Raw genomic sequence first — 17773 nt, forward strand, 5'->3', positions numbered from 1 at the left:
ACTCCTAGGAGCTTGTGGCCCCTTTTGTTCAACTTTATTAACTATGCAACAATCTTGAAGGACCTGACTCAAGATATGAGGTGTCAATCCAGCTTGAGGGATAAATTCTGTCTTGCTTGAAGGAGCCATTAGATTTATGTATTTATTTGCAGGTGGAGAGGTTTTGGGTGGAATGAAAGTTACTCAAGGGTTTAGGTTTTTTATATTATATATTTGTGCTTGTAGTAATTCCCGTTTTGGGGATAGATGGAAAAAATTAAACAGAACATTTAACACATTAGCCAAGACGTAGATATTTCATTACTACTAGTTTGGTATAAAAAGGGAGTGACTGATATTTCTACTAATATAGGTTAGATAATAAATACCAAAAACAAATAATAACAAACTTTAACATTGGTGTTCACGAAGCCTGACTCAGGCTCCCTTTAAACATGTTTTTTACAAAAGCAAGTGACCCCAGTTAACTATCATAGACTGTAAACTCAATAATAGTTCCCCTTATAAAGAAAAAATATTATTTCCTTTTGACCACACTGGAAAAGATGATTGATAAAAAGCAAACAATTCAGTGGATGATAAATCAGAAGTTCCGAAGGATTTTTTTTTCCTGTTAGACCTCTCCCCTGTAAGGACGAGATTACTTTAGCAATTTGGGGTTGAGATGCCTAACTATGGATTTGGGAGGCACCCACATTTCAAATCGCCTGCTGGTCTTATTTTGCTGCAAAACATCAACCTGAATCTTACCAAGAGAAGTAAACAATTTACAATTTAATTCCATACCCAATTACATCAAACTCAAAATATTTCTAGTGTTAAGGGAGTTTCTCCACTCTGAGAACTAATCCTAATTGTGATGAAGTGAAATATTCACAGCTCCCTGGAATGATCATTGCATCCCACATTTTGGCTGCACAGGCCCCAAAGTAAGTTCAGATGGTATTAGGGATTAGAGGATCAATTTAACCATATGTGTTACCATAAAGTGAATAGCTTCACCAAATATATTAAACCAGTGGTTCTCAAACTGTGGGTCGTGGCTCAGGTTACAGGCCCCCTGCTTGGGGCTGAAGCCCTTGGGCTTTGATTTTGAGCCCCACACACACACTGGGGCAGTGGGGCTTGGGCAGGCTTAGGTCCCTCCTCCTGGGGTTGTGTAGTATTTTTTTTTGTCAGAAGGGGTTGCGGTGCAATGAAGTTTGAGAACCCCTGTACTAAACCACATGGGTGGTGAGTTCTATGGGCCCGTGGTGCCTGGGCATCAGGAATATTCCTGCCCCAGGGCCCGGCTCCAACAATGTTTGAGGCCTGGTCTCTCCCTCAGCCCCACCTTACACTCCTGGGCACTCCCAACTGGGCAACTTAAAATGGCGCAGGGCCCCCACCCACCACCAGCAGCGTAGTGGAGCTGAGTGGCTTCCTGCCTGCTCGCTCCATATGGCTGCCAGCCCCTCCCTGTGGCTCTTGGCTGAGGTGGGTCTGTGTCTACCTGCGCTGCTCCCGCCCTAAGCGCCCCATAGGAAGCTGCAGGGGCAGCGCCTGGGGGTAGCAGCATGCGGAGGCCCCCTGGCCTGCCCTGCTTAGGAGCCCCAGGTAAGCACTGCACCCCCCACCCCCTCCCAGAGCCTGTACCCTGACCCCCTGCCCAGAGCCTGCACCCAAACTCGATCCCAGAGCCTGCACCCCTCACCCCCTCTTGCACTCCCACCCCAAAGCCTGCACCCAGCACCCAAACTCCATCCCAGAGCCTGTACCCCAGGCCTCCTTCCCCACCCAAACTCCCTCCCAGAGCCTGCACCCTGCACCAGCCCAGGGCCTGCACCCCAGACCTCCTCCCCCCTCCCCCAAACTCACTCCCAGAGCCTTAGGCAGGTGGGGAGCAGAGTTGGGGGGGGCTGGCTCTGGGCACCACCAAAATTTCTACAAACCTGCAGCCCCTGCTAAATCATTCTCATGTGCTTCACCAAGTATGATATACCCAGTTGTTTCAAGAAAGTGACCGGGCAGTCTTTACAAAAGAGTTGAAGTTATCAGAAAATATGCTTTAAAGAAGAGAAAGCAGGGATGCAGGACACTTTATACACTACAACAGCCCCCAGTTCCAGCCTTCTAGTTTCACAAAAAGACACTCTCACTTTACTTCCTCGTTGGAAATAATTCAAGTTGGTATCTGGGAAAGAAAAAGGGATAAATATTGCTCTATCTTTTTACACTATTTGCTGAGACGACCAATCTGAGGGAAAGCAAGTGTACAGTCAAGCCATTCCAAATGTTTGAGGTCCAGCTGACATGGGCAAGAATGAATCTTGGGCTTGTATGGTTGGACACACATTACAACAGGGAAAAAAATGGGAAATATGTTCAAGTGTACACATTTATCTATAGACCTACAGAGAGCGAGTCACTTCAGCTCTATTCACGTGCAAATACCATATTAACACAGCAAACTCATCTACTTCTGTGATTAGAGTAGCATTTCTGCCCTTCGTTTTGGTTACCATTGCTACAAGAATCTCCTGCAGTCCATAAAACCCAAGACTGGTCCAAAGATAACATTTGGCTAATTATTGACCAGTTGTCAAAAAACTGACATATTTTAAGCACAAATTAGAACAGTCACAAAAAAAAGTAAGACTTGGTGGTCTCCAGTAGCCCTAGCCTTAGGTATTTTTGCTTAATTACAAAAACAAATGACTGAACTGAGTTATTTTAACTAGAACAATGAAAAACAATGAAATGAAGCTCTAGAAAATTAAAGAATAATTAATTTTACAGGTTAACATTTAAATGTGAATGGACTTCAAGACTGAACAGTTACAAAAGAAAAATTAAACACAGCAATTATGCAAGAAACAGTCATTTTTAAATGCACTTATGCTAAGTAGGTGGCCAACTCTACAAGCATCTTGCTTTTTGTTATTTTTCTTTACCAGCTTCAACTGCTACGTTTACATCTTTGGCGTCAAATTCATCAGCGTCCCCTTCTTCCTCTTTGTCTCGTGATTACTGAGTCATCTTTTCAGATGCCATTTTCTTCTGTAATCTTAAATTGTGATTCACAGTCACCAGCTTCCCAGCAACGAAGGTCTTCAGTCTATTCCTGGTTTTCAAATGGACGATTCCCTGAACTGACCAATTTCATTCTACACATGCAGCAGTACGTGGACGTGTTAAAAAATTTCCGCCACCATAGCGAGAGTGCAAGGAGGACACCCCTTTCCATCACAATGAAGGAGCAAGGTGTTTTGATTTAACTGCTGGGACTGCACTCCACATTGCTTTGCAACTGAACGGGCCACTTCTTGCTTTATAGATTTTCTACCTCCATCAGCACTGTTTGTTCATTCATTTGGATATCCTTTGAACATTTCAAACAGCCATTAAGAGGTCACAAGTTGAATTACATTTGTCTTCAGAAAGGGTTTGCCCTAGAAGCATGGATCAAGAAGGTAGGCAGTATTATGTGCAGGAACGACCACCTGATTTTTCAATGATATTTTGTCTATAATCTTTTTCTCTTCAGATTTTGTAAGTGGACTGTTCTTTTCACAGTCCACTACACAAATACGTTTCTTAATACTCAGGAACCTGTTTTTGGCTTCATACAATGTAGAACTACTATTTTCCATATTCTGAATGGACTGAGCTACAGTTTAGGCCAAGAGATGAAGAGGGATATGACCCCACCACTTCTTCAACCGAGGGCTGACTGAAGAGTCTTCTTGCATATCTGAAATTCTTTGAGGCATTTAACAGCAGATAGCCTTGTTGTGCTAGATGGGTTACTCAAGATGGGTAAAACTGAATGTTGTACTAAATTAAACAAGTACCATTTTTCAGCGTGTTTCTGAAAAATTTCACGCTGCTCTTCACTTGTGTCATGTCACAGAGAGCGGTCAGATCTTCAACATCACCAATGAGAAGCCACGTTGTAAGGACAGCACATCCGTCATAGGGTTTGGATACTCAATTATCAACAAAGCCCAAGCAGCTTTCATATTAGCCACATTGTCAGTTAACGGAAATAACCTTCTGGGAACCAATTCATTGATTATATTTTTCAACTGGTCACCAATTTATTGGGCTATGTGCTAATCCTCAATTGTGCATCAGAATAAGTAAAGCACTAGTTGTGAAGTTCTTATGAAGTTGATAGTACCCTCATTGTGAATATTGCTACATCCATCAGAGACAGCTTGTGCAATATGAACGTCAATCCTCTCTCTTTCACATAATCTGCTTTGGCATTCGGAAGAGGTCCTGTAAGCCATTTCCTACTCAGTACTTTATAAATTGGATGTAATTTACAACAATTTCTAGCTTAAAAGATTTTCAACTATATGAAATGGTGTATTGCTGGCATAAATACCTCTGGCAAATATATGGTCAAGTTGGTTCTTCTGGTCAAAGGATATTCTCGCCGAAAAAACTTGTTAATTCCAACTTGAAGATCAGAAGACTTCCCAGGAGTAAGTTTTCAATGCTAAACTTATCAGAAGATGAAGAAATAGAACCAGCACCACTTTCATTGTCACCCATATTACTGCCCTCAGCATACAACTCCATGCTTTGTGATGATGCTGCCAAAGACGAAACAGAAGGAGAGTGCAGAGAAGGAAGAATTTTGCTGCAAAACAGTTTTCCCTTTCTTGCCATTTGACTGCAATAAATCTTTGCCAGTAGACAGACACATCACTGAACACATCACAAGAATTCATGTTTCTCCATTCTATCTACATGTCACATACACAGAACAGAACCTGCACTCAGCTTTAACAGTTTTTCCATGTTCATGTTTAATAAACAAATTTTCCATATAATTTTTTTTTTGGCTTTCCCCAAATCTACATAATTTATTAGGTCTCTGTTATTAATGTTTCACTACTTCTGGCATGCTCTTGTTCTCTAAATTTCAATCATCCAAAAGCCATTCACTTCTATTTCTAGTTGCTGCAGTTCCAGAAGATTCCATCCATCAAAATATTTTTTGATATGCTGCCTGTCTGCCAGCCCCCAGGACCAAACAGTTAATAGACTGGCTTACCAACCCTCCTTAGTCATATTTCACCATCAATACCCAGTCTTAGCCCTTGTCACAAAAAAAATAAAATAAAAAATAAGAACCTATGCATGCATGCATGCCAAATAAATGTAAGTATTGAGGCACATGTCACAGTACCTTATTTTCCAAGCTTTCCCACTTTTTACATCACTCCCTTGTTTTTCACAAAGGTCTTCTCCTACAACCCTGCTGTCCTTTAATTGTTATCACATCTGCTTCTGCACAGAAGCACCAGCATGGTCCTAATTAAAAAAGGAAGATTACTCACTGGGAGTTTAGTTAATGCTAATGTACGAGACTGAGAGAATGAAATAGATTCTTTCCAAATTTTTTGTCACTATAGCAGTGTTGGTCATGTGTAAAAAGTAATCTACACCATCAGAAGCAGCATATATGACAAATTATACATAAGGTCAGACCTCAGAGTAAACAGTTCCATTTTTATATAGTGATAACTAAAGATTCCATGGTACTTTAAATAGCACTATTGTACCTAGTACTCCCTTCAGTAAGGCTATCCCTATACTACAGCGTTTCTGGTGAAGACTCTTGAAGCCAACAGGAGAGAGCTCTCCCATCAGCTTAATAACTCCTGCCTCCGCAAGAGAAGCTCTCCCCGACATAGCGCTCTCCACATCGGCGCTTAGGTCGCTATAATTTACATCACTCAGGGTGTGTATTATTCATACCTCCGAGAGACGTAAGTTATATTGGAGTAATATGCAGTGTAGACAAAGCCTAAGATAGTTTATTTACAGATTCTGGTCTCCAAAAACTGTTGATAGGATATGACTGTTAAATATTCCACATCAGTGTATAAAACTTAGTTTGGAAAAGTCTACAGACATCTCACATATTTAAAAAGTGTTAAATAAAAGCATGCTCTATATTAAACATGGAATTATACAAAATGTGTTAAATGGATGATTTAAACAAATATGAAAAGTTTTAAATTGAAAATGCATCTTACAATTAAAGTTAATAAAAAAGCATGTTAAATACAAAGCAGCATTTAACACTCAGTACTTGCATTAACCTCATTTATAAATGCATCCAGTTACCAGGAGATTTCAATGCTGTTTCCACCTGATCATAATATTTTTGCATATCTTTAGGACCTCTCTCCTCCATCTGAGCTAAATTTTTTTAAAGGAGCACTCCCAATCACAACACAATTGAAAGGAAATTCTATACACAGAACTGCAGCTAAACAAATCTGTTGCAAATGCTGACAACAGTAGTCCATAATTTACTCCCAAGGGAATGTCGCATAAAAGAAATAAGAATTCTGCACACAATATTTTAAAATTCTGCCAATTTTATTTATCAATAAATGAATGTGGAGGCTGCAGTACGGCAGTGGGGAGCACAGGCCACTGGATGCATGGAGGTGGGACTGCAGCTCCCCCGGGACAGGGACTTGGCCATTGTGCTGTGTCAGGGTTTGGTGCAGCCTAAGGACCGGCCCTGCCCCTCCATGCCAGGTGCGGGCAGGCAGGCTCAATCTAGTAGAATTTAAGTGTGGAGGGGTTGGGGGTGGAGGAAATCCAGGCATGGGGTAAGAGGGTCCTGGGGTAAGAGGGTCCTGTGTGGTGCAATCTTGGCATGGAGTGGCTCAGTGCGGGATATGGATACATAGGGTCTTATGGGGGGTATTCCGGATGCAGAAGCAATGGGACTCTGCAGGGAGGTCCAGGTGAAGGTGGTTTGGGCTCAATGGGAGGGGAGGGACTGGGTGCAGGGGACTCATCAGGGTGGGGGTTGAGTGGGCCTGCTTAACGGGGGAGCCCCAGCTGCAGCAGAGGGGAAACGCCGCATGCCAGGCTCCCACTCCCCTGATCCAGATTTCCCGTCCCCTTCTTTTCTGCATCCCCTCCCCTTCTCTCCCCAAATTGTTCCCTGTCCCATCCTCCTCCCCTCACTCCCACATCCCTCCTCCTTCCTTCCCCAACTGCCTCTCCCTCCCCCACCCCCTTTACCCCATCTCTCCCACCACAGGTACTCACTGTTGTCCTCACAGAGAGGGAACACAACTGGCACTAGTAACCAGCATACTGCTGCAGAGCCCATTGGCAAGCTCCAACAGCTGGGCAGTTCTGTGCTGGCAGGAATGGGGGTGCCTCAGTGGCATGTGATGCCGTGTGCCCCCCATCTCTCCTCTGTTTGGGGGGTATTGCCCCCGACCCTGCTTCCCTTTGCTTCCATGTCACTTTCTTCAGGAAGCAAAGAAATCTGCCGGAGGCGGGGACGGATGACATTTTCTGTGTGCGCACAGAATTCCCCTAGGAGTAATAATTATTAGAAACCCTTACCACAAGATGAATGGGTTAGAATATGTAATGTTGTATAATAATGTTTGGGTTTTTTGGGGTTTTTTTTTTTTTGGTTTTTTTTTTTTAAAAGGTCATCTTACATTTCTCTAGTCAGCTCCTATTATTCAGAACATCTTTCAAAAAAGATGCATTTAACATACTTGCAAGAGAGACAGAGCGGAGGAATAAATTTTCATTGTTCACGTCCAACGTGGAATCACAGGATGACATATGTTTAGTGTTTTAAACATATCTGTACTTTAGGATGAGATTCTGTAATGCAATCACCACTCCTTGTTTTTATCTCTATCAAGAACCAGATGTGGGAGTGACTAGCTAGAACAGCATATTTTAAACTATTTGAGTAATCTGACCCCAGCATCTCCTGTGTGCAATCTGTATTCTCACATTCGCAGCAGATATTTTCCCAATTCCTCTGTCATAAATATAAAGGGAAGGGTAAACCCCTTTGAAATCCCTCCTGGCCAGGGGAAATATCCTCTCACCTGTAAAGGGTTAAGAAGCTAAAGGTAACCTCGCTGGCACCTGACCAAAATGACCAATGAGGAGCCAAGATACTTTCAAAAGCTGGGAGGAGGGAGAGAAACAAAGGGTCTGTGTCTCTGTCTATATACTGGTTTTCTGCCGGGGATAGATCAGGAATGGAGTCTTAGAACTTTTAGTAAGTAATCTAGCTAGGTATGTGTTAGATTATGATTTCTTTAAATGGCTGAGAAAAGAATTGTGCTGAATAGAATAACTATTTCTGTCTGTGTATCTTTTTTGTAACTTAAGGTTTTGCCTAGAGGGGTTCTCTATGTTTTTGAATCTAATTACCCTGTAAGATATCTACCATCCTGATTTTACAGGGGGGGATTTCTTTATTTCTATTTACTGCTATTTTTATTAAAAGTCTTCTTGTAAGAAACTGAATGCTTTTTCATTGTTCTCAGATCCAAGGGTTTGGGTCTGTGGTCACCTATGCAAATTGGTGAGGCTTTTTATCCAACATTTCCCAGGAGAGGGGGGGTGCAAGTGTTGGGAGGATTGTTCATTGTTCTTAAGATCCAAGGGTCTGGGTCTGTAGTCACCTAGGCAAATTGGTGAGGCTTTTTACCAAACCTTGTCCAGGAAGTGGGGTGCAAGGTTTTGGGAAGTATTTTGGGGGGAAGGACGCGTCCAAACAGCTCTTCCCCAGTAACCAGTATTAATTTGGTGGTAGCGGCCAGTCCAAGGACAACGGGTGGAATATTTTGTACCTTGGGGAAGTTTTGACCTAAGCTGGTAAAGATAAGCTTAGGAGGTTTTTCATTGAGGTCCCCACATCTGTACCCTAGAGTTCAGAGTGGGGGAGGAACCTTGACAGGTTGTCATTGGAGATTAAGTATTGAAAATACAGACCTAGAGCCAGTTTTTGTGCATCTTTTTGTAGTTGCCCTTGCAAACGCATTTTGTTCCAAGATCAGAATGCTCATCCTAAACAGCACAATAGCCCAAGCTCAAAGAAAACCATGTTTTTCTCCTTTGCAAATAGCACATCTGATGTGGCATAAGGGGAATAGGCCCTTATTCCCAGTGAAGCAAAACAGTCAGACATCCTGCCTGAGGGACATATACCAATCCATAAAGAGAAGGCCACCCTCTTGCACTACCAAAGGCTAAGTACACTATCTCAGCAACCCTCCCAGCACCTGCTCCCTTATAAGACAAGGAAATTTTGACCACAACCTCTAATCCCCAGCATGACAAAGCATTGTACCACCACAAGATGGATGCTCTATTGCATCAGTTACTACTGATAATTGCATAAATGTTTTTTAAGTCTCATTCTTATGAATATGAACATAAGACATTTGGTTGTCAAACTTAATATGTTATTAGTCCAACAACCTTATTAGTTGGGGATACTTGTTGTTTGATTTCTTTTAAAGGGGGTTGCTTGGTAAAGGTGGTGATGGAATGTAGGCATCCCTAGGAGATTGATTTAAGGATAGGTTTCAGAGTAGCAGCTGTGTTAGTCTGTATTCGCAAAAAGAAAAGGAGTACTTGTGGCACCTCAGAGACTAACCAATTTATTTGAGCATAAACTTACGTGAGCTACAGCTCACTGCATCCGATGAAGTGAGCTGTAGCTCACGAAAGCTTGGGCTCAAATAAATTGGTTAGTCTCTGAGGTGCCACAAGTACTCCTTTTGATTTAAGGATGTGGTAAATGACAGTGGAGCACAGTGGACTGTGCCAGCAAGTGGAGAAGTAGAAGGAAATGTACCATTAGGAGACCACTTTATTTTGTGGCTGTATGTCAAGAATGTTTTGAGCTTAACAACCCTAATGCAAAACATGGCTGTGAAAAAAAATTCGAAGGTGTTTTTGTTTAGTATATATGCAGTGATGTCACACCCACATACAGATTCATAGAATGCCCCCTCTCCCAGATTCTACAGAGAATTTAAAAAAATAGTAAGAAAGTGATTATCAGAGACAAATTTTAGCTGGAAATCAATTTCAGACCCTTCCTATTAAAAATGCACTAAGAGAAGAAAAACTACAAAGGAAATTCAAAAGGCTTAAAAGCCCTTAGGTGAACATTGCCACTGAACGGCCACTAATGGGAGAGCAAAAGAAGAATGTTTACCCCTTCTGAGCCCACTTCAAAAAACTATGGAGTTTTAAATGAAAGGCGCCTGTCAAGGTTCCTCCCCCACTCTGAACTCTAGGGTACAGATGTGGGGACCTGCATGAAAAACCTCCTAAGCTTATCTTTACCAGCTTAGGTCAAAACTTCCCCAAGGTACAAAATATTACACCCGTTATCCTTGGAATGGCCGCTACCACCACCAAACTAATACTGGTTACTGGGGAAGACCTGTTTGGACGCGTCTTTCCCCCCAAAATACTTCCCAAAACCTTGCACCCCACTTCCTGGACAAGGTTTGGTAAAAAGCCTCACCAATTTGCCTAGGTGACTACAGACCCAGACCCTTGGATCTTAAGAACAATGAACAATCCTCCCAACACTTGCACCCCCCCCCCCTCTCCTGGGAAATGTTGGATAAAAAGCCTCACCAATTTGCATAGGTGACCACAGACCCAAACCCTTGGATCTGAGAACAATGAAAAAGCATTCAGTTTTTTACAAGAAGACTTTTAATAAAAAATAGCAGTAAATAGAAATAAAGAAATCCCCCCTGTAAAATCAGGATGGTAGATATCTTACAGGGTAATTAGATTCAAAAACATAGAGAACCCCTCTAGGCAAAACCTTAAGTTACAAAAAAGATATACAGACAGAAATAGTTATTCTATTCAGCACAATTCTTTTCTCAGCCATTTAAAGAAATCATAATCTAACACATACCTAGCTAGATTACTTACTAAAAGTTCTAAGACTCCATTCCTGTTCTGTCCCTGGCCAAGACGACTACAGACAGACCCAGACACTTTGTTTCTCTCCCTCCTCCCAGCTTTTGAAAGTATCTTGTCTCCTCATTGGTCATTTTGGTCAGGTGCCAGCGAGGTTACCTTTAGCTTCTTAACCCTTTACAGGTGAGAGGAGCTTTCCCCTGGCCAGGAGGGATTTCAAAGGGGTTTACCCTTCCCTTTATATTTATGACAGCGCCACAACACAGTGTGCCAAGACAATCTAAAGCATGTGCGCAAGCATCCTCACATAGCTATAAAAGCTGGGTGTATTGGTGGAGCTATGCCAATACTACACTTTAAGCAACTCAAATAGTTAAATATGCTAATTTTGTCTTTTAAGAAGGCCAACACACAGGAGGACAGAATTACAACTGATTTAACTGATCATATCACGTTAAAATCTTTCATGTTAAACCTGTGATATCATTCTTGGTAATCTGTATCTGTTATTTCTTGCACTGTACAGTAACAGCAGTTAGGGCACTAGCCTAGGATGTGGATTTGAGTCCTTTATCTGCCAGTCTTCCTGCGTGACCTTGGACATGTCACTTAGGGAACTGGGACACAGGGCCATACAGATACCTAAGGTAGATAGAGATAGATGCTACCCTGAGCAATGGTGTAATTTTTCCAACTGTAACAAGACAGAATTGATTTAAATCAAAAGTACAATAAAAGCTTTTTTAACCAGCAAGTTGGGGGTACAGGGGTGCCACTAAATTAAAAATGCCTGTTAACTCAGAGGGAGGGGGTTGGAGTGTGGGGAGGAGGAGGGGGTTGCGGGGCACAAGGTGCTAGACAGGGGGAACCCCCCCACCTCCGATGGCCCCCCGCAAGCAGCTCCCTGTCCCTGCTGCTTCAAGTGGAGGCGTGGCCAGGTGGTTCAGCTCTGCAAGCAGGCACACTGCCTCCATCTGCAGGCGCCGCCCCCTGCAGCTCCCATTGGCCGCAGTTCCTGGCCAATTGGCTGGGAGCTGCAAGGGCAGCGTGCCTGCAGAGCTGCCTGGCTGCGCCTCTGCCAGCAACAGCAGGGACGCAGAGCTGCTTGCGGGGGGCTGCCAGAGGTGAGCGCTCCCACGCGCATCTGGCACCCCAAACCCCACACACACACACACCCCCCAACCACCTGCCCCATGCCCCCTCCCGGAACCAAACTTCCTCCCAGAGCATGCCCCACAGCCCCTTCCATGACCCAGCCCCGTTCCAGCCCCGCACCAACCGCAATATAAACCTGACTTTCAGTGCAGATCAGAAATGCTGGTTTACAGAGCTTGCCAGTTGGTGAAGTGCTGGATAAAAGAGCTTTTACTGTAAGATGCTACAAAAGAGCAGTGAAAAAGCCAGTGAGTAGAAAGGGTTCAGTCATGTGTCACTATCATCCAGAAGAGACACAAGTGAGCCAGTTCCGATGTAACGTATTGCAGTTCCATAGTTGTACGTTTGCAACAAAGAGAGGGCCAAAAGCAGAGCTAAAGCTAACTGTACGACTTCAAATTCTATTAACCTATGGAATCCACCAGTTTCCACATATTAAGACAAACTTAAATCTAACAAGTGTTTAAGTTTAGTAGGAGTCTGTTACAGACCACTAAATCAGACTATAGAACCACACAACTGTTGTATCTATAATATATAGAAAGTAAAGTCTCATATTGTCGATACTAAAACATCCTTCTGAATTTCTGAAAATTATAGACAATTATATTTAGATTTCATTTGAGAGATAAATTCATCTTATAAATGAATGCGAGACGAGGGGTTTCCTTGGTTCAACTGAGCATGAATCCCAATTAGAATTAAAAAAAAAAACAAAAAAAAACTTAGAACTAGAAGGGAACTCAATAGGTCATTAGTCCACTGCAGTGAGGTAGGACTAAGTATTACCTAGACCATCACTGACAGGCGTTTGTCTAACACGTCTAAACCTGCAATAATGGAGATTTCATAACCTCTCTAGATCAGTGGTTCTCAAACTCCCGCCCACCCCCCAGACCACTTGAAAATTGCTGAGGGTCTCGGTGGACCACTCAATGATCTTTCCAAATGTTATCTGTACCGTTAGCTAACTATTGTAAAGCACTTGGTTAAAAGCGCTATATAAAAAAACGGTAATTAACTTTTTTTGTTCTACAAATAAAAGCACACAATTCATATTTTAATATCAGTAGTCTTACCTTTCTAATGCAGTGGATGTGCCCTCTCCCCCCCCAACGCGGCAGCCCCTGAGCTGAGGCTAGGAAGAAAGGGGGGGGGGGGGCTCTCCCCAGCAGCCGCAGCCCTGGAACTGGGAAAAGTCGTCTCTTTCTCTGGCCACCGCAACCCTGCACGTCCCAAATTCCCTTCACCCCATCTTCTCACTCCACTGCCCCCTCCCGTCTACCCGCTATTTCCCCCCCCACACCAGGCCACCACCTCACCTTACCTGTGCATCTTCTCCAGGATCCAAGCACCAAATTAGCGGACCCATCCTTGTGCACCTCCACTAATTAGGCCCTTCCTTCTCTTGTGTGCGGCTGCCCAGGCACACACCTTAGAGTGAACTATCCGCGGACCACCTGAATGGAGCTCGTGGACCACAGGTGGTCCACGGACCACAGATTGAGAACCACTGATAACAGACCTAGATAATTGGTTTGTGTTTAAATGCCGTTACAGTTAGGAAGTGTTTCCCTAATGCCTTACCCAGAGGTTATCAAACCTCAAACATAGTTTTAATTCCTGATTTAAGTACAAAATACAACTTTAACTATCAAGTCAAGACCAATGTTTTCACAACAAAGACATACTTGTTTTTTCACCATGGACACATCTTCTGTGACACTGAGCAAGCTAATAAGACTATTTTGGAGAGAGTTGGAAGTGGACAGCAATAAAGATCACCTATTTGAATTAAACCTAGTTTGCACTGCAAGTTTCTTTTCTCCCACACCTTAATTACAAAAGCTGACAGGAGGTTGTTGGAGAGGAGCAATGCTATATATTTATCAGTCTTAGTCAAAATAAAGTATGATCTATACAGTTAGACTTCATCAGACAAATTCTGGAAAAATCTTCTGAAGGTAACTGAATACCAGCTTTAAAAGTTTAATGCTGACAATAATAATATCTGAAACAACCTTAAGTATAAATTTTTCCACTATTTACATAATTCCCCTCTTCCAAAATAATATCTGAACCAAAATTAAGTGCCACTTTAATCTGCAGAATAAGAACCTGATGTTCCATCATTGCACAATGCATTTTAGATTTGAAATAACTGTCTCACTATACTACAAAGGAAGTACATTTTGAAACAATAGTTTCAAACAAAAATTAAAATTGGAACATAGGAAAAACTGTATCTGTTACTGTAGAGTATGAAACAGATGATGTGATAAATTGCATGAATAAAGCTCTACAGTAAATAATTCCAAACCACAACCACTGCAGTAGGTGTCAAAACTATATGAACTACAGTAATTTTAGGGTAATTTTGAATGAGACCATATGCAGAAGCTAACAGTTTAAAATCTTGCTCTACTTCTAAGTTCTCTCTCTCATCACTGTTGAATTCCACATTAAAAATTATGTTTGTAGTAAGAAACAAGTTGGTTTGAATTATAGTTCCATTTTGACATGAATACTGAGTGAAACTTCTGAAAGACAATGAGACAGCAAGACTAAGGGCTTGTCTACACTGGCACTTTACAGTGCTCCAACTTTCTCGCTCAGCGGTGTGGGGGGAAAAAAACCACCCCTGTGCGCTGCAAGTGTCAGTGCTGTAAAGTGCCAGTGTAGACAGTGCACCAGTGCTGGAAGCCGTGCTCCCAGCACTGGTAGCTATGCCCCTCGAGAAGGTGGGTTTTATAGAGTCGCGACTACATAGCCACGTTAAAGTGCTGCCGCGGCAGTGCTTTAACATTGCCAGTGAAGATGTGCCCTTAGAGAAACACCAGCAACAGTCCTAGCTATTAGACAAGTGTTACTTGTATCAGCATTAAGTATATTAACTCACTCTGCAAAGAAAGCATAAATTGGATATGGACAGGTTCTTACATAACTATTATGGCCTTTTCTTGATTCAGAATACACGATATATGAAGAAATTATAAGCCAAAATGAAAGTCTGAGACTAAGTTTATTTCAAACAAAATATTACAATTTTTAAAGACCTTTTAATTGCTATTTACTCTATTTGTAAAAATAGTAGCCACTTCCTTAGTATTTTAAACACACATTGCATATTTAGAAACGCTGGGCAATGACTTTATTTTTACTTTATTAGAAGATTAACAAATTATATCAAAAGACTAAGAAGCTCTCCCTCAAAGGATATCTTTGTATTTGTATGCATGTGTAGCGTCTACCAGTGGTGGCTAGACAATTAGCAGCCCACATCCTGCAGTTTGACTTGCTGTGGGTGAATCCTTCCTCTTATTGTAGACTGGACTATAGACCTCAGTGGTCCATAAACAGAAGCGCTAACTGGTGAGCTAGAAGGGATCCAAGTCACTTGCATCCCAACTGAAGTCACTTTTTGTATATCACATGTGCTCATGTTTATTTAAAATAGCCAGCCTGCCAATTAAAAATAGTACTGTTATGAGTAATTTAAATGTGCTATCAGTTTAAGCAGAAGGAACGTATCCAGTCATTAAGCTTATGTACAGCATATTCAAAACTATTTTAAGATAAGCACAGATAATTTATTACTTTGAATTGGCTGCTTTAGGAACCAAGTATACATCCAACTCTAAAGCCCATTCACATTTCCACAATCTGAGCTCACTTTTCAATTTTGAATGGCCTTCACACAAGTATACACATGTGAAGAGACATCTGAGCAAAACACAATGAAAAGAAAAGGAAAAGCAAGATTAATTAGGAGTCTAGTGGTATAAAAAGCTTATTCAAAGGAAATGCAGCATGGAACTAACTTGTTTGCTTTTTTTAAAGCTACCAGTGTTATACCAAGACACTTAGTTTGCAATTGCTATCTCCCCCCCACACACACTTTTTCATTCCCATTCAATATAAAGAGCTAGGTTATTTGGATTTCTGAATTCAATATACAAACCCAAGTCATCTAATGAAATAATATTTACTGCCTAAACACTGTCAAATTGCTTCCTTCCTTTAAAACTCAAAGCAGTAAACATCTGCACATGCAAAGCTTTATCCATCTCACTGAAGCCAATATGACTAAAGTTACACAGATGAGTTTACAAGATACCCTTTAAAACCAACTGCTCTTCAATGCTTCTGATTTCATTCACTTCTTTCTGGTGGGGGATGGGGGTGAGGCAAAGGAAGATATGGAAGGCTGTTGGGTCCATTATTTGTACAGCACACGTGTAAGCACAGCAATTCATAATGAATCAATTCTGTATTTCGGTACAGCAACCGGAAAACATTCTTGAAATTTCAACAGAGTTTCATTTCCAGTAACTTTGGACAGCTTAAAGATAAAGTTACCATTATCACATGAAAATTCTACCAAACTATCTCCTGTACTTTCCACAGTTTAAACTTTAATCCAGTCGAAGAAAACCAACTCATTTATAGAAGCAAACTGTTTGACAGCCTGGAATTCCACAAATTCTGTCCTACCTCATCATGACCCTTCATGCATCACAATTTTATGAACTAAAATATGTATCAAAAACAATGATTTACCTTACTAGCAACAGGTACTTTGTCAGTATTTATTTTAGAATTAATCCTTCCATTATTTTGAGAAAAATAGTCATGAAAATGAGTAGTTTGCTTCCCTCCCTTCCAAACATCCCCCTAGTGTTGCTTAAAAATACATTTTAAAAACTAAAAATATAGAAATTGTAAGTGATTTGAGACTCAATCTTGCAAGAGCTTGGACTAAATAGGGTCACACAACTATTCATATGAATACATGCTTGCAAGATCAGGCCCCTAACTCCCCTAACCCACGTTATTAGTCTCGTATAATCATTTTCCAAGTGCTAAAATAATGACTCCCGGTACACCACAGTGTTAAGCGAACTCAGAAGACTAATTAAAATTAAAGGATCAGCAGGGTAGTAAAACCCAGCCCAGAGAAGTGAAATCAGGCCGTTCTCCGGTTCAATCCCCCAGGGCAAACTAAGCGCCGTTGCTGGATACGTTCAAACAGCCTTGCGAGATCACCAACGGTTACCGGCCTTCGCACCGCCGCCCACCCCCCGCCAACGGAGGAGGAGAAGGAAGGGAACTTGCCCTCGCAAGAGAATCACCCACCCGAGGCAAACGCCCCAGGCGAGAGCCAGCCGGGACCCCCCTCTCCCGGCCCCGGCCCGGCCCGGCCCGCACTCACAGGATGCCGGAGCAGGAGGTGCACACGAAGCTGCCCACAGTCATGTCGGTGTAGGTGGGGCCGCGCTGGTCGCAGTCGAAGCACTTGCGGTTGGGCGGGAGGCTGCTCATCTCCCGCAGCAGCTTCAGGTGCTTCTCCTCCTGCTTCCGCTTGGCGCTCGCGGCCATCGCCCCGCCTGGGAGGGGAGAAGCCGGCAGGAGCCGGGCCCCGCACACACCGGGCGGCGGCGGCGGCACGCAGGGGCCCGGGGGTTGAGGGAAGGCGGCGGCGGCGGGCCCCCCTCGGCCTCGGGGGGAGGGGTCGGGACCGGGACCGGGACCAGGCCCGCGCGCAACGGGGGAGCGGCGCCGAGGAGGCCAGGAGCGGGGCCTGGGGCGGCTGAATAACGAGCTTAGGCGGAACCTGCGCGACACCTAGGCGTTGCGGGATCAGACAAGGAGAGCGGGCCCGAGGCGGGGGCCTGGGACGGCTGCGCCGAGTGCGGTGGCTGCCTGCAGCGCCCCCTGCCGGCGGGGGGGACGCGCAGCTCCCCGATCTCAACCCGACAAAGGCGTGGCCACTGGGGCTCTTACCTGGAGTGGCCGAGGTGGGGAGGAAAGGCCAGGGAGGGGCGAGGGCGAAAAGGAGGGATTCGGATGGGTGTGTTAGAGGGAGGGTGTCTTCCGC

The 17773-nt window shown here is 43.2% G+C and overlaps 1 protein-coding gene across 15 annotated transcripts in view; it reads right to left on the reverse strand.

The window, feature by feature from the left end:
• The window catches only part of AGFG1 (ArfGAP with FG repeats 1), a 69707-nt gene extending 52161 nt beyond the window's left edge, over positions 1-17546 (reverse strand). For 3 of the 15 annotated variants that reach the window (XM_048865150.2, XM_048865140.2, XM_048865137.2), the window contains exon 1: positions 17108-17546. In XM_048865150.2, coding sequence (XP_048721107.1) covers positions 17108-17274 — 167 coding nt within the window. In that variant the 5' untranslated portion in view covers positions 17275-17546. The remainder of the gene's footprint in view (positions 1-17107) is intronic. The other 12 variants (XM_048865143.2, XM_048865145.2, XM_048865149.2 and 9 more) reach the window with 7 other exon arrangements.
• Between the last annotated feature and the right edge of the window lie 227 nt (positions 17547-17773).

Source organism: Caretta caretta, chromosome 9, assembly GCF_965140235.1.
Source record: "Caretta caretta isolate rCarCar2 chromosome 9, rCarCar1.hap1, whole genome shotgun sequence".
NCBI lineage: Eukaryota > Metazoa > Chordata > Testudines > Cheloniidae > Caretta > Caretta caretta.